At 42.8% G+C, this 21,233-nt stretch overlaps 1 protein-coding gene across 1 annotated transcript in view; it reads right to left on the bottom strand.

Moving 5' to 3' along the window:
- LOC146855703 (uncharacterized) overlaps positions 1-21,233 on the bottom strand; it is a 1,104,791-nt gene that overhangs the window by 729,558 nt on the left and 354,000 nt on the right. Inside the window, exons 19-23 of the mRNA XM_085653597.1 lie at positions 16,516-16,635; positions 13,464-13,610; positions 10,218-10,424; positions 10,000-10,139; positions 2,382-2,505 (exon numbers count right to left, since the gene is read on the bottom strand). Of these exons, the coding sequence (XP_085509723.1) occupies positions 2,382-2,505; positions 10,000-10,139; positions 10,218-10,424; positions 13,464-13,610; positions 16,516-16,635 (738 nt within the window). The remainder of the gene's footprint in view (positions 1-2,381; positions 2,506-9,999; positions 10,140-10,217; positions 10,425-13,463; positions 13,611-16,515; positions 16,636-21,233) is intronic.

Genomic DNA, 21,233 nt, shown 5'->3' with positions numbered 1-21,233 from the left:
GAAAGATGATGATATTAATAATATTCCTGTCACTATCATTGCAACAAGTTAGGGGAAATAACTCTGTATTTTACTATCTTCTCCTATCCTCTCCTTTTCTTCTTCCTTGTCCCTAAATACCCTGGCTCCACCTTCCACATTACCCTATTACACCTTACGTTATTTTCCTTTTATCCTTACTTACACTATTTTTAATTCGCCCCATTATATCTAGTTTATTTAACAACGTTGATTGAACAATTTTTATAATATCGTCATTTTCTTATGACAACATGCTCTAGCAAGATTATTTATTGATTATTATTATATTTATTCAGTCAATAATACATAATATATGAATTTCCTATTTATATCTCTTTCATATACGCTAATTCTTATTCCCCTTATATTTCCTCTTTCCTTCCCCTTCTACATATTTTCCTCTTTTGTACATACTGTTTAACTATCTAAATATTTAATTCTCTAGTTATTTATGCAAATATGTTTCCAAAAGGTCCCCCAGATATGAGGCCGCACTCCAGAGCAGGTAAGTGTCACCACTTTAATGAAAACAGACTGATTCTCACCCCGTAATGGTGCCCCCCTGGCATGACGCGTTTCGAGGCTTCCAACCTCTTCCTCAGATGCCAGACACACAAGCAGTCAATATCGCGTTCATCTGCACTGTCCTCGCACGCTATTTCTTCAAGTGCTTCAATTTCTAATTGGCCTCTGGTGTGCCGTTTCACCGATGCATTTATATTTATTTATGCAAATATATCTATATGTAACATATCAGTATTTATACCTTCTATATTTATTTGGTTTTCTTTATTAGAAAATGTCATATATTTAATACTGTTATTTATTCCTACAGAACTATTCATCTACTTATTTAGAATCTGTTGATGTTTATTATTGTTCTATTGATGTACTTATTTTTTCTTTTCTCTTTTTGCAAAAACTTAATAAAAAATGTCAACACAAAAAATGTCATATGTCTCAGGAATTGGTACTGGCATTATCAGTTATGTGTTTGGATGGTGTGTCCAAAGATGATGTTAACTTGTCTACATATTCAAAGACTTATTTGTTTATCTAGACCATACCTTTGTTTCTCCTTGTACTGATTATCTGTTTGCAAGTTTTGATCCTTTAAGGCAAGAAAGTAAATCATATATGTTTACGTTTAGCCTTTGATTACGTTTGGCTATTTCTACTGCTTGTGCCTCTGTTGGAATACCTTTAGAGGGTCACTCTTCAAGAGGTATGGCTGCTTCATGGACAGAAATGAGGATTGTATTGTTTGATTGACATTTGTTGATCACCACTTGAGCCGTCCCATTCACTTTTGTGAATAATTATAAACTGGCTGTGTTTGTCTCCTTTCGGATGAGTTCTGGGCTGGGGTGCCGATTGCAGTTCACTGATGAATGTGGCTTCTGTTTAACAAATGTCATGGTATTGAAGTATCTTTTAGCATGTATATTATTTTTAATCTCAATGATTTTGTTTCTTTGTGGAAGGTCTGTGACAAGGAAGCCAGATGAGGTGGTAATGTTACTATTACTTACCAGTAAGCTTTATTACTCCAAGCCTAGGCTTCTTTGTCCCAGTCCTCAACCCCCACCCTGCTTGGCCTCCCTGTCAGCTCAGTATTTCAGGAAGTGATCAGGGCATGCAGGAAATTATAGCCTGTGTGGAAAAATATAAAAACACCTGCAAGTTAATGCTTATCTTCAAAGGGAAGGCTTTACCCCAAGGGTAATGACTGGGACGAGGAATCTTAGACTGGGAGTAATGACGTACAGACAATTTCCCATAATGAAATGTATATCATAAATAAGAAAATGTCAACAAAGATGCACGCATATATTTTCCAAGTGGTAAGAATGTACAGCAGCTTCAAATGTGGGATCGATTTGTTTTGAGGGTCCACAATCCAAACAACAGCTGAGTCAGCGTTTTACTTAATGAAAACGTTTATTACATGCAAGGGGCAGCATGCCATCATACTGTTGTCAAGCAAATCCTAAAAGCATGCAGCACTTTAAATAAGAGCACACTAACCATACTCTACACCATACCCTGCCATGCCCTACCATTCCAATATCATAACAATTAAAAAGGTGCGCAAAGAAAACCATGGGCTCGAACCTCCAGTGGCTAATGCTTACTGACCATGCAGATCTCAAAAGTCACCCACAGAGGGCAGAGTGCAGCCAGGTAATTTGGAGTTTGCTAAAGATGACCCTGGTCTATGGTTTGTGTGACTAACATGGAATACAAACACAAGCAACCAAACCAACAGCCATTTTAACACATTAAGACACAGTGGCTTAGGCATAGCTGAAATCCCTCTTTCTTGACATAGTTTCAGAAGGGTCAATGCTTTCTCTTACCCGTCTTGGTGTTGCCTCCGACATAGCTAAGAGCCTTGACTGCCTTCAGCACAGCATTCCGGTCTTTATATTGGTTCAAGAAGAATTCCACTCTGGGCTCATCACTGTACTGGGCTATTGAAATCTATGAAAAAAACAGAAGACACAGGCATGTGACATTAAGGCACAACTCAGCAAAAAATCATGGCCTAGTATGCATCACCAGAGACCTTCTGTATTATACCTGGGTAGCATACTGCGACAGTCAACAGAAAGCCAGAGATGTCTGAGTGTGTTAAGTGATGTAGGAAGCTGGTTCTGTATATACTATACCAAAGTGAGGTATAGTGTGCACAGAGTCCAGTGGAACCCCAAAGGGAGGCAGAGGTAAAGTTAGATAGCACCTCACTCTCTATTTGTGGTAGTGTGGTCGAGCCGTAAGGCAGTATCAGAGGACAGTGTTACGCTTTTGTTGTTGACACTTAGTCAGCAAATGAATTCACACACTCAAAGACTGAACTTCAGACTAATTGTTTTTGTATAAAAATATTCTTTTAGTTATTTTATTTTCTAGAACCAAGCAAGCCTGGTACAGGTAAGCAATAAATACTTTACAGTAGTAATGCAATTGGAATACAGTTTGAATGATAATTGTATATGCACTTTGGTTTGATTTACAGTATGGATGCAGAGAAATGCAATACTTAGTAAATGCAGTACATAGACTTGAATAGGCTTTTTAGTAATATAGCAGGTAAGTAACTTTTGTGATTACTGGGCTTACACAGAGTAGTATACCTAGATACTACTCTGGGACATTTCCTGTAAACAGGTAAGTAAAATTGTTTTTTGTTAGAATATGCAATTTTAAAGAATTTCTTTAGTTTTCAAACTCCACACTAAAAAAACTTTTCACAGAAAAACAGTCAATGCTATCCTAAGGAGGAAAATAGTGTTATCGGTTTTGAGGTAATGTAATGTAATGTAATGTAAGTGCCAATTTGTATCGCGCGGCAATCGCTCCAAGGAGCATCTAGGCGCCCAGAAAGGACCACCAGATGTTAGGTAGTCCCTATGCTTACTTGACCGAGAACCCGAATTACACTAGGCTTCTGGCAGTTATATCTTGGAGATTAAAGGTCCAGGTTTTTAGATGTTTACGGAAGTCTATTTCTTTATCCAGTAATCTCAACTGGGGGGGAAGAGTATTCCATGCTTTTGCTCCCAGTACCGCCAGGGATTTGCCAAGATAAGTATTTGGTAGTGGGAGTTGAGGTTCTGGGGGTAGACTCAGGGGTCCCCTAGAGTAAAGTATGCACTCTTGTTACAACCTCAGTGACACTAGGGTGGCCGGGTAAGGAGTGCTGAGGCCCAATGTTATCCAATGGGGGATACGGGGCCTCCGGTTGGTGGCTGCTGGCAAGCAGGCCACTTGGTCAGGGGTCGCCGGATCTCGGGTCAGGATCATCAAGGTGACCTCCTCGTGGTGTTTGTCCAATCGAGCTCGGGCCTTGGACAGCAGGTGCAGAGCGGTGCAGATTCGCGGTTTCCGGCCAAGGCCAGAAGTTGCAGATGAACAAATCCGGTGTTCAAGGGAGACAAAGTCTTTGTGGTTGACGTCAGGTCCTCCGGAGTTTTCAAGGTAGCTGGCTGCAGGACACACCAGGATTTTGCAAGTCAGTGGGCATCTTCCTCTTTGTAGCTGCTGCAGGGCTGTTCGGTCCTTCTGCTTCTTCTTCTTGTAGTTTCTTCTTGTCTGAGGAAGCATGGTTCAGGGGTGCTTCTAAATACAAGATATAGGGGCATTACAGGTTGGTAAAAGGTAGGGACCAATGGGTCCCTTCCCTGGGGTGGGTACACCCCCTATTATGCCACCCTCCAGTGAGAGGGGGGCATGAGCCTGGCCCTATTTGACTGAGTCCCCCCATCTTCAAGTTGGCGTGGACTGAGAGTTGTGCTTCATCTCGCCTCCCCCACCTGAGGGGTGGAGTTGGCAGAGGTGGGCACACCGCTATTCCTTACTTGTTTTTCCCACCGGTACTCCCGCCCAAAGTGGAGGTCAGAACCAGTGGGGACCAACTGCTGAGAGCAGCAAGTGGCCTGGGGAAACTCACAAAGACGACAAGCCTTTTCAGCTTCCCCTTTGTGAACCCTGCCCATTCTGGGGAAGGAGGCTTGGCACCTCGTCCCAGGATGTGCATTGTTTTAGGCCCCAGAGAGCAACAGGCCCTTGACCCAGGTGGTCCAGAAACATGTCTGGTGGTGGCAGCTGAAAGCAGCCACTCAGCCTGGACACTAGTGGTAGGTTAGTTTCCAGGGGGCATCTCTAAGATGCTCTCTGTGTGCATTTTTCATTAAATCCCACACTGGCATCAGTGTAGGTTTAATGTGCTGAGAAGTTTGTGCCAAACATCTCAGTTTTCAGTGTAACCATTGTGGTGCTGTGGAGTTCATAATGACAAACTCCCCGCACCATATACTCTTAATGGCAGCACTGCACTTACAATGTCTAAGAATGGACTTAGACACTGTAGGGGTACAGGGCTCATGCACCTGTGCCCGCACCACTGGTATAGTGCACCCAGCTAGAGGGGTGACTGGCCTATGCCAGGGCAGTGGGTTGTTGGCATGGCACACAGAGATGTGTGCCATGTCGACTCTTCACTTTGTTCTGCACCAAAACATGCAGCCTGCAAAGGCAGTGTGTGTGTGTGTGTAAAGGTACAGGGCCTCTAAAGGTGGCCCCAATAAATAAGTGCTGCAGCCCTTAGAGGTCTTCCCGGGTCACAGTGCCCTGGATACCTGTGGTACCATTTACCAGGGTCTAACCTGTGGCTAGAGATGCCAAATGGGTTAGTTTTGGGGAAAGAACACAGGCCCTGGGAACCTGATTGGCAGGGACCCAGGGCACATCAAGTCAAAATGCATCAGTAGTCTGGCAAAAATGGGGGGTTACTGTAACAGAAACCCACTTTCCTACAAGTGACAGCAGGTAACCTTGTTAATACATCAACTTGCACATCAATTACAACCCATAGGCCAATGAAGAAAAAGTATCTCTGAATATTCAGATGTAACAAAGCACAGTGATTTAATATATCTGACAAGAACAGTCTGGGCCCTCAATATCCTTTAAATTATCCTGTTTTTCTTCAATTCCAGAAATACTAATTCTTTAGCAGTCTCACAGAGGCTCAGGGTTTCCAAAAAACGTTATAAATATATGCATAAATATATGCACACATACAGGGTGTTTGGGTCTGCCCCCTTCATCCATTGCTCTGTTGAAGTGTCATTCACACCGTACCTCTGCCCACCAAAGCATAATGCATGAGGCAATGGGTCAGCTCTCTTCATTCATTGGCTGTCTTGCACTGCAAATGATGGCAATATGCCAGATCACATGTGCACAGCCACGTGAAAAGCAGTGCACTTTAGCTCCAGGGCTAGAGTGGATACGATAATGGACTAATATTTTATTTTTATACATTACATATTTTTGGCAAATTTTATTGGCAAATTTTGATATGATTGCAAAAAAAGAAAACAATAATTGCACGCTTACCAAAGCCAGACCTATTAGTTTTGATAATGCTTGTTTTTCCTCTTCTGATTCTTCATCTTCCAGCGCTGGGGTCCATTAGTCTTTTTCACAATTCAAATCACTTTCCAATAGTTTGAAATGTTCTATATATTGCATGCTGCACCATTCTCCATATATATAGTCTTTTGTATACATTAGCATTTTGCTTAAGCCCTGAAAACTCTGTAGTCATTTTATTATTTAATCTTGGTAAATGAGCCCTGACCCATTAGAAATAAAAACACCTCACATCTTTCTGATTATTAAATGCATTATACAACATCTGCAGTGAATGAGTTTCCTGTGAAAAAACATATTTCTACAACAGTCTCTGCAATTTTGCTCTTCTCAACTATTCTGTAACCACACTGGTCCACAGATTCCAAGGATATCAATTCCATCACCAAATGAGGTCATAATGTATAGTATGCCTAACTTCCTTTTGGCCCACCTTCCATTTCCTCTCCACAACAATAGTAAATAGATTATTTTATTAACAAGGCAATTGATCCTCTCTACGATCTGATCATACCAAGGCTAATACATTGCACTACCGGTCAACAGACCTTATGAGGGGTCCTAAGGATCCCGGACACTAAGTACAAGCTCAGAAACATCTAATGTCCTCTGGACCAGATATCCAGGCAAATCCTCCACTAATAGCCACACCCCACTGCAAAATGTTCCAGGGCAGCCGCACTGTCAGTCACCGGGCAATCCCAATGCTATGAGTTCATGCGGCTGGGGTCGGGATGGTAAACAGAGCTGGTCAGTAAAAGGACACAGGAAAGGAACATGCTCATCAGGTCCTGACATCATCAGCTCACAAAATAACCCAGGACAGTGGCATCCATACACCCAATCCATGCCAGGACATCATGTCATCATACTAGCGCTGCAAAATCTCGGCAGGAAATCTGAACAAGGTCATTATTTGTAAGGCACGGAGCAAAATGCACCCCTTGCCTTTCTCAACCAATCCAAATCCACAAACCCAAATGAAGGAAGGGTTCTCAGACCAGGGATCCTATGGGTACATAAGAAGAAGCAGGCGGGGAGAGACTTGACAAGAGGATTCTATCTGTAAACAGACCACTCCAGCCAGCTGACAAGAAGAAGTGTGCTTGTGGATCACGTATTCACTTCTCCAGGCAAGAAGGGGAACTTGGAGTATGGGTAGATTGGTTGAGAAGAAGTTCCTCGGCTAAGCAGAGGTCTTTTCTCCAGGGAGGTTAGGACCCTTCACCTGAACACGTGTAGGACATCTTTGTGAGATGTAAGGTAAAGCAGCGCATTTCCTAAAGGATATTATAGAAACATCGAGCAGACATAACATATGACTAGGATAAGGACTGATAAACCCATAAACCAATATGGTGGAACAAGAGATCGCCTCAGTGGGTAAAGTGTGCTCTATAAATATGTCTATTATGTTATGCCAGAAACAATAGTATTTTAATATCTAAGGCACATAGAAATCCTTCTAAGCAACTTAACCCTAATATCTTATCATTCCTCTTATCTAATTAAAACATTTCCTGTTAACTTATAGATTAGAAAACTATTTCTAAGTCTTCCTGGTGGGGCCATTCCAACAGTGATATGTAGTCAGTGTTCATCTAAACTTTTCTGTTTCACCAACTTTACAGTATAATATTGATTCAGTATGTCCTTTTATTTCACTGGCACTGTCACCATGCGTACATGGTTTTGTTCCAAAATCCATTACATTTCACTCATTAAAATGTGTTTATTTCAATTATTTGATTTTTTTCTAGCAAAAGGATGAATCATAATTCACCAACATATGAATATTCACTTTCGTCAGACTTAACTGCAATAATCATAGAGGCAATAGTACCTCTCAGGCAAGTTAGCATAGAGGAGTACTCTATGCTAACTTGCCTGAGATGTTACTATTAATTTTCTAGTACTTTTCCTGACCCATTCTTATTTGTGTTAGCAACACTAGTCTGTTGCCTCCATTTTTACTTTTCAAATGATAAGGTCCTCTGACTCCACTTAATGTTCTTTTCCTTCTGGTGTTGCTTTGAATTCAACTCAAGATTGACCTCTTTTTACTCACCCTTAGAGGTTTGAGTTGCTGCCTTGCATCATAGACTGATCGTGAACATATTAATCAATGAATGATTAAAAATGATTAGTTAGCTATTTTTTTCCAGAGGTTTTAAATATCAATGCTCATTCTCCTTCCTTCTGCTAAGGTAAGATAAAAAAAATGTAGAACTCTGAAACCGCATTTGGTTCTTTTGTGCAATATGAATTCAATGTTCTTATACATATATCATAACCAGTTTCCACTATTGCTTCATCTGTTTTCAGTAAAGCAAATGTTTAAAGGAAACAACAGTTCTGGATCCAAACAATGGCAAAGCAAAGGCTTGTTTTCAACATTTAAACTTGAACCACAAAAAGCAACTTAAGAATTCTCAAAGTCATGTTCCTATTGTTGCCACAGTCATGTAGACACACCCTCTGCTTCTCACCGCACCGAGTGGCATGAATAATGGTAGTGCATGTGCACTGTGCATTTTCAGGCATAATACCTCATACTTCTAGGACTTCCATACCATAACCTTGACATGTGGCATATATACATATAAACTTTGTACCAATTCTATAGCCTTATTAATCTCAACGTTTCTTCAAAAATTTGACATATGTTGATGACTACATACCAATATACCTTAAATGGCCATAATCATAAAATTATAGAAGATACACATCCTCTATAGCGGTGAAATGGTGGTAAAGGAAGGAAAACAGAGACTTGTCCACAGTAAAAACAGTCTTCTGTTCCTATGCTTTTGTCTTTGTATCTCTCCAATTTACACAATATCATTGCCATAACATTTATCACAATGCCATAATGACTCTTCTAAACTTGATCGCAAACAGACACATTAAATGCTCATGGCATCCTATGAAGTTGCAGTTTTACTGTTGCACCCCAGGGTGATATTCAGTGTAATCCAACTGCATTGCACAGATGTGGATACATGGCAGGCTCCATAGATTACATCAGCCCTATTGTTGATTATTCTCTTTCTTAGTCTAGGGGATAATCTCGCTATAGAGTTAGAAAGCTATGCAGACATTTTCCTACAATTACAGGAGCACAGTGCAGCCAACCTCTCCCAGTGGGGGGAAACGTATGGTTCTGAGGAGCATATTTACAAGCCCTTATCACCACAGGAACGTCACTTTTAAAGCCATTCCTGTGGCAAAACGGGCTTTGCCTTATTTACAAGGCAGTGTTAAGCCCCTTAACGTGGCTGAACAGTGCCTTGTAAATAAGGCATCCTTTCACGCTACACTTAGCTTGAAAGGGGTGGGCACTGGGTGTTGCGGTGGATGTTCCACCCATTGATTTTGATGTTCCACCCATTGATTTTGACGCTGCCCCCTAGTTACATAGTTGGAGTAAATAGGAGGCAACACAAAAATTAAGACCATAAAAAACCTGGTCTTAACATGGCGAAACGAGGAGAAATGCTTTATTTCTCCCCTCGTTTTTGCTTTTTCTATGTGTGCTGCATTGTGTACCACACATAGAAAGAGCAAAACGCCATAAACAATCATTTTAAAAATGACGAGTTGCAACTTCTAAGTGTGCTGCACAAAGCAGCACACATAGAAGTTACAAATCACAATTTGGTATTATTTATGTACAGGAAGGGACACCTTCCTGCACAAAAACAATCATTCCCCCCAAAGCAGGCACCCTTGCACTGTGGTGCAAGGGTGCCTGCATTGGCATGGGGAAATGCACAGCTGCACCGTATTGTTGTCAATACGGTGCAGCACTGTGTTTCAGAAGTGGCAGAGAGTGGCGTTAAGCCAAGAAGGCTAACTCCGTGCTCCGTCACTTCTTTGTAAATATGCCCCTCAGTGCTTTTACTAACCAAAAGAGTTGAGATCTGAGGGAACTGATGCGTCAAAGCACAATGTTTTCATTATACATTGAAATTGTTTCATCAATGTCCCAAAACACCGAAGAAATTAGGGCAAAGGGTGCTGAACAGAATGTCTTACCTGAGTCCCTTCTGGCCCGATCTTTGGGAAGTATGAGACAATTCGGTAGAGAAAATTTTTTATTTTGTAGAAGTTGCCTTGTCCAATACTGGAGGACTCATCCACTAGAAACACAATGTCAGCTTTTACCTTCCCGCAAACTAGAAAGAAAGATCAATTAGAAGCCATGAAGAAATGCAACCGGTATGGGACACTGTTTCTTCTACAAGTCAACTCACTTGGCCCTAAAATGGTTGTTGATGGCACAGTTGGCCCAGTAGTCGAAAGGGTGGTGGTACGGCTTGCCGTGGTTGGAGTCACTCTGGTGGATTGAGGTACCTGGCGTGGAGTGATCCTTGCAGGAGAGTTTGTTTTCACCGGTCGCGTAGTTTGCTTGTGAGCTGTGATGGGGGATGCTGGGGTGCTCAGCTTCCCACTTGACCCTACTGCAGGAATTGCAATACAACAAAAATGTATAGAATGTAATTTTCACATGACTTCATGAAAAGGGTCTTTAAAAACCCGTATAGCCCTCAACAACCGGTTATAAGACTATAATAAAACACAAATGTTTATAACTTAATCCTGCATATGCAGACAATGGGTTACATTTCCTTACCAGTTTATTCCAGTTTAATTATAACAAAAAAAGAAACATAAAACCTTTACACCTCAGTGGCTACAAAGGGGAAAACATTAACGCAGAAGAAAGTTTAGGTCACCAAAAAGCTACATAGATAATAGTATTTAATTTTTCTTCCTCATACAAATGGGAGTAGCACCAATGTACATTAGCTCTATGTAAGAGAGCCCTCCTCCAATGGAAGAAATTATGGGATACACTTTACTAGAATAATTTTATAGACTGATTCAAAATGATCAAGTGGTGACTAAAGAATCAATAAATGATTTTGCAAGTCAAAACCATTAATTTGTCTGGGACTAGCCTGGTGAAGTCTCGGGTGACTGAAACTCGTTGCTAAACTTCAGAGGGCATAGAAAAGAAGATATGATTATTAGCCTCCATTTTGCTTGCATCTTTATGATGACGAGACTGGCCTGCTTAATGTATTTTTAAAGAGTTGAAAAGTATTTGCAAGAAATTGAACAGCTTTTACTGAAGGAGTGGAGCAGTTATCAACCAACACTTTCTGAGCTGCTATGAAAAAGAAAACTTTCAACCTCATATTGGAGGAGGAAATTTGTATATTGAAGGGCGACTGTTTTTGTAAAGCCTGCTCTTTTCTCAGACATGATGACTTACGTGTGTTGACATCAAACAGCATCTTTACAAAAGAACATACTGAAAGTCCTTACATGAGTAAAGTGACTAAATCCCAAAGATGCAACAACATTTCCACCCTTCAGCAAAAAACAAATTTTGCTTTTAGTAATGTTCTTGCAATTTAACTCCTCCCACTCCACTAACTAGCTTTACAATTAAAAGCTGTTAGAATATGTGGTGTCTCAAGGATGAGGGTGTTAGGATTGATTGACTAATATCTTCAGAGTGAAATCCTTACTAATATTTGTGATCATGGCCATTAGTTTAGATGTGCAATTTAAATGCTATAAGGACACAGTTAAAGAAATAGGGTCTGATGTAGGGGTGAGTGTACTGAGTAAAGGCAGATAGGGTGGCGGAGGACTTTATGGCCACCACCCTGCCATAATTAGAGATGTCCACCAGCCCCGTAGTCATCTCTATACATTGGCAGGATCCGCTGTCATTGCTCTGTCAAACATGACGGCCGGCAGTCAAACCTTTCTAAACTTTTTTATTTTTCAAAAACAAATTACTAAAGCGGAAGATTGTTTTGGGAAAATAAAAAACTGATGACCCCCACACCACGGGAGTTTTCTCCCATGGTGTGGGGGTCATTTTTCTATTCTTATAATTGCCAGGATATACCTGGTGGTGAAGAACAATGAAAAAAGCATTCCGACTGCCCCCTCTGAATAGAGCCAGATGGAATACCTATGATGACCCCTACTCCCTCAGTCAACACTGAGGGTAGGGCAAATTGTGGACTGCATGTGCCATGATGCAAAGGAGCAAACTTTTCTGGGATATGATGTAGTGTCCGGCCACGCCCTTTTTGCTGCCCAAACTGATTTTCATGACCTCTTCTATCATTTATCACATGTTCTTAATGTTCCTTTTTGTAAAAATGGCATTCTGGCCCATTGATTACACTTCATCCGGCCCGAGCCGGGGAGTATGGCCCAAGTCGGAGATTCTGTCCCGACTGCAGATGTAAAGATACAACTCGTAAATGACCTCTGTGAATGCCAAAAGTCGTAGAGTTAGACTTTTGTCTCAGGTTGCCTTTGTGAATTGGGCCCTATGTTCCTATGCAAAGCATACTTTTTAAAAATGCTAATTATGCAATATTGTAATCAATATCAAATCTGCAACTTTACCATAATACTAAATCCATTATCTATGCAATAAGAATAACCACATACTAAATAGTATAGCAATACTATTTAAACCATGCATCAATATAAGCTGAATATGGGTACTATCTAACTTTTGTATTTGATCATGAAATAATAATTATTATACAACAATTTAAACTACACAACAATCTGATTATTTAGCATGTAAAAACATGTAGCTGTAGTACTAGCGATGTAACTAGCAATGTAACCATAAAAGCTATGCAAATGTCTAATTATGCTAAGTGTAACTATGCAACTGTTAAAGTTAAGCAACAAAATCAAGTCTCTTTGTCTTTGCAAACATCACAGGGCTGATTACGACCGACGGTCTCAGCCTTTCCGGGCAGCATCTCGGTTTACTTTCCGACTGCCGCATTACAATGCTGGCAATTGGAAACTAAACCAGCCGGTTAATCCAGCTGGCTTCCGACAGGCTCAAGGAGCCCGTCGGCCAGTCGGAGGCTGACCCGTAATCCCAAAGGGGGGTCTTTCCGCTCTTTGGATTACGATACTCGGTCTCAGGCAGGCTTTCCATCTCTGGCTTTCCGACATGGAATGCCTGTCAGAAAGCGAGTATGGGAGCCCCTAGCTGGGCCCCTTTGTGTGCACAGACTCTGGTTGGGGGCCAAGGGGGCACCTATGGTGCTGCCCTGCTAATTCCTGCACCCCATCTAGGGATTAACATCACCTCCCATTTCCCTATAAAAGCATGTTCTCAAGTTGGTTTATGGCAGTAATACATGCTGCCATATGAAAAGGTCGGAATGCGACCGAACAATGTTCGTCGCATCCTAATCAGGAGGTCGGGACCACTGACCGGAGGTCAGTTGATCCCAGTTCTAATTCGGTGTCGGGCAGACGCGTGTCCGCCCTGACATCGTAATAGACCCATTAATGTTAGCGTCAAACAAACCATGGATGCTGATGAGACCACCACTCTTAGTTGATGGATGCAGGGAGGGGACAGTCCGTGTAAATTGTAAGCTGAAATTGCACATAGTCCCCTAGAATGAGGGTTCAAAAAGTAGCTCATGTCACACCTATTTGTACTGTGAGTGATGTAGTTGACCCTTCCATCTCTCTGAAGAGAGGCCTGATCGAGAACGCGTAGGTCCTTCCAAACTCCAGGTTGCTGACCCGGTATGACTTATAGGTGTCCGCCAACTGCTCCGTCAGAAAATCTGAACCTGGAAAAATGGAGAAAAAAATCATGTGAAACATTGAAGTTTCGGACACTTGTCATCTCTGCTTCATCAATCAGTTTGAAATTTATAATTAATTGACATTTTGACAGTTTGACATTTGTTATTTATTTATCAGCACTGTTTCTTTAAATTGAAATGACAAGTTTATAATTTGCATTTTCTGTGCTTGGGGATCCTCAGTAAGTCTCCATGTCTCTGTGGCACAGCGGGTTGAGTTGAGAGCCATAGAGCTATGGCTAGTGCCAATGATATGAATCTAATCTTTTGAAACCTCTCTCCAATTTCAGAAAGGTTTTTAAATTTCATTGATAAGCACAGTGCCTGGGACCAGGGGGTGTAGCACCTAGAGGAATACCGCAGTTTGAGCAATATGTCTGTCTAGGTCAAATGAGTAGGCCTGGGCGGTAAATTCCACTCCGCTCGCGGAATATGGGTAATTTCACGTTCCACAGAGAATGCGGAATTGCCCAAAATTCTGCGTTCCGCGGCTTCGTAAACTTTTTTGCTTGCTCGCGTTCTCAAAATGCGTGTTAGCGAGATATTTCCCCCGAGCACGCAAACAGTGTTCACTAACAGGAAAAAAGCACCGCGAACAAGCAATTCCGCGTGTTCGCGGAATTTCTGGGTGCTCGCGGAGATTTTTTACCATTTTGCGGAGCTTTGCAGAACTTTGCAGAGCTTTGTGTAGCGCGACTACGCAAATTCCGCCAACCCCTACAAATGAGTTTGGCTTCTATGGCCTAAATCTTTAATCTGTTCTCATCTTGTTTTTGGGAAGAAAATACATAAAGCCTCATGACAAGCTCCCTGGTAACCCACACATTAACACTTCATCTCAGAGTTACTGATACCCGGCCCGCTGTTAATTATGGAGGGCAGAATTAACACTGGATTACAACCTGAGAATCTCATTAGAAATGTCAAATTACAAGAGAAATTAGTAATTAATTGTCCGATTCCTGCAGTACTTCCCCATTAACCCTTGAGTTTCCTCCAGTGTGTTTCACCTGCTTGATGTTGGTGAAATCTCTGGGAAGAAAAGACAGGATTCGCAGTTAATCCAAAACTTTGTCATTCTAATGGGGACGGTGATGAAAGTTGCCTTACAATGTCCTTACTTATTGATTGCCTTCCTGGGTCAAAGTAATTCACAAAATGAATACAAAATGCACTTCACCCGAGACACCTTGTATATTTGACAAAAGAGCATTTTCTTCCCCTAAAAACACAGAGCTTCAGGGCAGCAAGATCTTAGTGGAAGGCCAGGATGACAACCTTTCCCACAGAGGAAGCAGGCTCCGTTTCCCACCACCAAGCATGTTCACATATTGAATAAACCCAAAACCAATGGCCTGGAGGAAGAACACAGGAAATCCGTACTCAATTACTCGGGTAGGTATGTAGGCTTTAGGGCCCTGTGTGACATGTATGAGGCTTTCAAGGTGGCTTTGCACTCACTAAACTACGGTGCATTCATAGTTTTCCCAGGTGTCTCTGTGCTACCAGTCGCGCTATTTTATCAGACAATGGGAGATCCTCTTAAAAAACAATGTCATCTAGTACTGCAGTCAAATCAGAGCAAGCGAACTGCACCAAGACTACAACTCCCAGAACGCATTAGGCTGTTAGATAAAAGTCTAGGGCTCGAATATGTTGTCACCTGTGGCACGAGGTCATCTGATGACCTCGTGCATGACTGATGGACTCTTTTATCTGGGATCTCAATATCTGACAACAGGCTTTCAAGGTGTCGTATAATAAATGTATATAACACTTCCAATGGTGAGGAGGCACTGAAGTGCTTTGGGAATCGGTGACAAGCTACTCTGTGGAGTCCAGAGTTAGTTTGCAATGCTAGTTGTAAGTGTTGCAGTTAGGGTTATGTTATTATGTCATGTTATGATGCTGTGTTATTATGGTGTTGTGTTGTGTTATTATACTGCTGTGTTGTGTTATGTTGTATTGAGTTATGGTGTTTTGTTGTATTATGGGGCTGTGCTATTATATTGTTTTGTGTTATGTTTGAGTTAACACATTGTCATTTTTTATTTGTATAAAATTAGCCCCCACTGATATGACATCATAAGGTATTCTCTACCTGGGCCCGCCATCGTGTCAATTTGGGAAGGCCATCATTCGAGCAGAAGGAGTCATCACTTGACATTGCCTGCTGATTCGTTGGTGTTTAGTTGTCGTGGTTAGTTGAGAGTTTGTTGCAGTGGGTTTATGTGGCATGAGAGAAGTCCCAATTCCTTTGGGTGCAAAGGATTAGGGCGATCTGCATCAGTTTCAAAAATGCATTGGAAATGTGCAGGCATTGGATTTACTACTGAAACTAGCACGTTTTACAAAATACAGAACTGCACCGATGCTCCCCAGTCAGCACCCTATGCACAAAACACGTAGCCATACATCTTATGGACATGCAAACAGATCACTTCTAGTCACCTTTAGGGAGGACAATAGCAACACAGCTTTACCAAGCACATCAGACCTCTCTACTAACTACGGCCTTGCCAGTCTCCTCAACATACAATAGAAATGATGGTCCTACAAAGGTCCACGGGGTTCTGGAGCAAAACCACATAACATGGTATAAACTATCCGCGTTGCGCAGAGGATGCGTATGCCATGCATTTGATCAAAATTTAAAATCTGAATTGCCACTTCGCCAGCGTTAGTAAGAAAGCATGCGCTAATTCCACCAATAAATTCATGTCGTTTGTACAACAAACATACCACAATTGACCTACAGACAAATATGATGGAGTTTCTAGGCTATAATAACTATTAACATTTGCACAGAAATGTGAAAAATTAGCACTGAGTTGGAAGTAAAGGAGCAAAAGGGTCTCCTTCCTTGAATTCCAAAGTGGCGGCTTCTTACCGGACACCAGCCGCCATGTTAGCAGGTAGGCTGAGGCGCCTTCCACACTGCTCCAGCTGAGTAAGGCGCTGTCCGATGTTGTCTCTTCTACATCAAACTTCTCAACTTTGGGTAAATCCACTACAAAAAAAGGGAAAATACAATGACAGCTTATCGACACTGTGGAAATGTGTACTCAAAAGAAGGACACGTAACCTGGAGAACAAGCTACAAATGCAAGGTTTCAGCTCTGCGATCACTAACACAGAGACTGCCTCACTTTTCAGAAGGGATGAAAGTGTGTGAAGAAATAAATAAAGAAGTGTAGACGCCTCAGTTCATGTAGTTAGCGTATGAATCCAGTTTACACTTTCAGAGTTGTTGTAGATAAATGAAGATAGTATTGTTGATCAGCCTCCTTATCTATCTCTTTCAGCACAACCAAACCTGGATTACCTTCTCAGCTCATACTACACCCCACATTCTGTACATATGCCATCACACAGTTAAGGTAGGCAAGAACTCATAACCAGGCTACGCTATAGCTTTTTTACATTAGGAAAAGGAGGATGTATGACGTTACAACGCATTCATTTACATCGCGGTACATTACATCGCGGTTTTTACAACGCAAGTCGTTACAACGACTTGCGTTGGAGGGTGCTGGACTTAGGAGTAGTATAATTTACTATTCCAACTCCAGTCTACGTACAGTAGGGAAGGTGTTGGATAGTAAATTATACTATTCCTTGTCCTAGAGCGCCATCTAGCGCAAGTCGTTGTAACGACTTGCGTTGTAAAAACCGCAATGTAATGGCATCACGTTGTAAAAGTTGCGTTGTAAAGGTTGTTTACCGGAAAAGGATACTACACCTTCCCTTATAAATGTAAAACAAGTTTAGCCCCACCATATTTACTACTGTGCTGATCCAAGAAAACCCAAACACAACTAGTACACCAATGTACCCTTCCATTATGCTGCAAATTTAAATTGCAACTAACACTCTCAAATCACTACCAACAACTACCAACCAAATCACAACTCACACAGCCTTCAACCCATGTATCAACCAATATTAATATTTTACCCTGACCATGAGCAATCAACAACAATCATCAGTACAATGGTAAAACATATAACAACTCTGAGGTGACTGTAAAAGATCTGTAAAGGAGCCATCCAGTCAATAATGTCACAGTGTGTCAAAACCCAAGCAGAGGCCATCAAACAAAGCAAAAATCAAGAATTCGTATTATTGTATGATGATGTGGGAATAGGCAACGAGAATCGCTTTTGCTCCTCACTGCATGGCCTCTTAAGCAAATGTCAGCAAAACGAGGGCACAGTTGCACATGACCCAGCACATAGTTTTATGCTACTGGCACTAGCCATGTAGTTAGTAAGTGTTGGGTGCAATACTACTAGGTCTTCAAAAACTAATTTTAAGCCATCTTAAACGCTGATGATAGTCTGCAGATAGGCATACACAATATCAAAAAAGCAACATGGCGATTGTAGGAAACTGGCTTGCAGTATTCCCCCCATTGTGTTCATGGTATTTGAATCAGCTTTGACTGAAGTGCACTGGGTTCCTGCTAACCAGGTCCACAGTGCCAGTGCTCTTTTCTCAAATCAAGTTAACTGGTCAATTGATCCCTAATCGACCAGGCCTTTGGCTCCTCTGTAAGTCTCTAGTAAGTGGGACCCCTAGTAGCTAGGGCATAGGTACTAAAGAAGGTCCCTAAGAGCTGCAGCATATATTGTGCCACTCTAAGGGACCCAGCACCAAACTCATGCAGACTGCCATTGCAGGCTGTGTGACAAGGTACCCTAAAAAGTGAAAACACAACCCCATGTTCCATACCAGTGCATGTAATATTTATATTTATAAGTCATCCCCACAGCAGGCCTTACAGCCCTAAGGCTGGGTGCACTATATTACATGTGAGGACATATGTGCATGAGCAGATATGCCCCGTGTGGGCTAGTTCTAGTGCTGACAGTACAACTGGACCCGGGAAGCCATCTTAATGTATGTACTGGCCATTGGTCGAAATTAATCTCAGCTCGTATTGCCCTGCACGCTGATGATGTACTCTTTTTTCTTACGAATATAGATAAGACAGGGCCGCGTTTGCTGCGCATTATGCAGATCTTCGGGGAGACCTCGGGTCTATACATGAACCCTCGTAAATCTACTCTGTTGGTCCTTGGGGGAGGGGCGGGCCACGGTTCCTGGGCCTCCTCCATTCAAGTGGACTCTGGGGGGGGTTGAAGTATCTGGGAGTGTTTTTATCGGATTCGCCAGTCACCTCTTGGGAAAGGAATTTAGCCCCTGTATGGGATCGTGTGCGGGAGGATCTTAAAACCTGGTCCCATGTGCCCTTGTCTATATATGGCCGATCGGCCATCTTTAAGATGGTATCGCTTCCCCGCCTCCTTTATCAGCTACAAAACCATCCCTATCCGATTCCTCCCGGATGGTTCCAACAGGTCAATACGGTCTTGGGACAGTTTCTATGGGCTGGTGGAATGGCGGGGGTGGCCCTGCGGATTTGCTTCCACTCCACATATTGTGGTGGCCTGGCAACCTCTGATATCCTGTCTTATTATATGGCCTCACATCTGCTGGTTCTCAATGAGTGGTGGTATGGGGACAGGGCCGACCCAGCCTACGCGGTCAAGAGGCAATGTATGGGAGATCATACCCTACACACTATACGCAACTCCTTACCACCTGCCACGAAACGTTTCTTCCAAATATGGCGACAGGCGTTGCGGAGGACCGGGTAGTGGAATAAGTTGACCCAGGAGACTCCTTTTTGGTACAATGGGCGAATGCCGCAACTAGCTGCATTGTCTGGTTTTCGAGGCTGGGACCGTATCGGCATCTCTACTCTTGGGGACGTCATGTGTGGATCGGTTCTGAAGTATTTTCAGGATCTACAGAAGGACTTTCAAATGCCTAAAACCCAATTCTTCCGATATCTACAGTTCCGGCATGCCATTACTCCATACATTGAGGGGTTAGTTTAGTCCCATAGAGGCAAAGGTATTTATGGGGGATCTCCATGATCACAAGATCTCCAAAATGTATCAGTCCCTGATCACAGCTCCCCCACACTGCAGCGCCTTAGGGAGGCCTGGGAGGGATACTTAGGCCCACTGGAGGAGGAGGACTGGGTGGAGCGGGGTTTAGCCATAGCCTTCGCCTTATCCAGTTTAAGTATCTCCACCGGGTCTATTTCACTAGGGTCAGGCTCTCGAGGGCAGGATTGGTGGCCTCCCTGGTGTGTCTTCGATGCGAACATGAGGAGGGTACTTTGCTCCATACTGTCTGGCACTGCTCCGCGTTAGCACGATTCTGGCGGGGGGTTCTGTCGTGCCTCTCCGAGGTACTGGGTTGGGACCTCCCCAGCTCCACGAAGCTGGTCCTGTTACATGTTATGGACAATATAGGAGGTAACATATGCAAGCGCTATCTTATGTTATTAGGGTTCACTTTGGCCTGGAAGGCCCCGAGGGCGCCCTCGGTATCTGCATGGAAAAATGCCATGGATTTCTGTATGGGTCTGGAGATCCCCATCTTTGTGGCCAGGGGGTGCCCACTTAAACATTATAAAATCTGGAGGCGATGGGCGGAGTACCATGGCCTAGAGCTGGAACCTGTTTCAGTAGTCAGGTCCCCTGACTTGGCTTCCCTCCCATTCTAGTCAACATTCAATATCGCCCCTTGGATACTGGTGTATCATGTATGGGTAGACAAGACTGTTCTCTTGTAGTGCTGCTCTGGGGTAGGTGTGAGTGCGATGGGGGTGGGTTCTGGGTTTTTTGTTTTATTTTCTTCTTTGTTAATATTTCAAATGTATTGCTCTTTAGTTTCCCTATTTTGCTATTGAAATTGTCAAAGTCAATTCAATGTACATTCTACATGCATGAGTTGCTGGGTTACAGTACTCTGCGCTATATTTGTTATTTGGCAAATAAAATCCGTTCTTAAAAAAAAAACCGAATCTCAGCTACATAATGGCTTCACTGAAACCTATGGTGTATGGTATCAAACACCTTGTATTAATAAACACACACTGATTCCAGTGATGGGTTTATTAATACATGCACTCAGAGGGTACCTTAGAGGTACCGCCTGAACAGCCGCGGCCCGTGGAGGGTGTTCCGTGGGGCGGAAAGGCGGGGCGAGGGAGGGGCAGGGTGGGGGGTACTAACAACCGAAATATGGATAATTGGAGGTAAGTAAACAATTAAATAAATAAAGCGAATTTCGTAGCGCACCCTGCATCTCAATTTGCTATGCAGGGCGCGCTACGAAATTCGTTTTATTTATTTAATTGTTTACTTACCTCCAATTATCCATATTCCGGGTTTTAGTACCCCCCACCCTGCCCCTCCCCCGCCCCGCCTTTCCGCCCCACGGAACACCCTCCAAGGGCCGCGGCTGCGCCTGAACCCTATTATCAAGTGTGGCAGAAGCGAGCGCCAGGCCCTGCTGAAGAACCGGAGTGTTAGAGACACAAGTGCAGACACAGCACATAGGATTCCAAGACCGGAGGGCAAGATCAGTGTGCCCATTACCTGGTGGGCCCCCGGGCTGCCTGGGACTGAACTGGGACTGAGCAGCATCAAGAAGGTGCGCGGCAACAGGGGTACCGGGGGGTACACCCTCCGTGCTTTCTGACTCCAAGATGGCGGGAGCAGCACCCCAGTGGATATGTCTCCTATG

The sequence above is a fragment of the Triturus cristatus genome, chromosome 4_1 (genome assembly GCF_964204655.1).
Source record: "Triturus cristatus chromosome 4_1, aTriCri1.1, whole genome shotgun sequence".
Taxonomy (NCBI): Eukaryota; Metazoa; Chordata; class Amphibia; order Caudata; family Salamandridae; genus Triturus; species Triturus cristatus.
The sequence above is the reverse complement of the archived record's forward strand: the minus strand, read 5'-3'. Positions and strand labels throughout refer to the sequence as shown.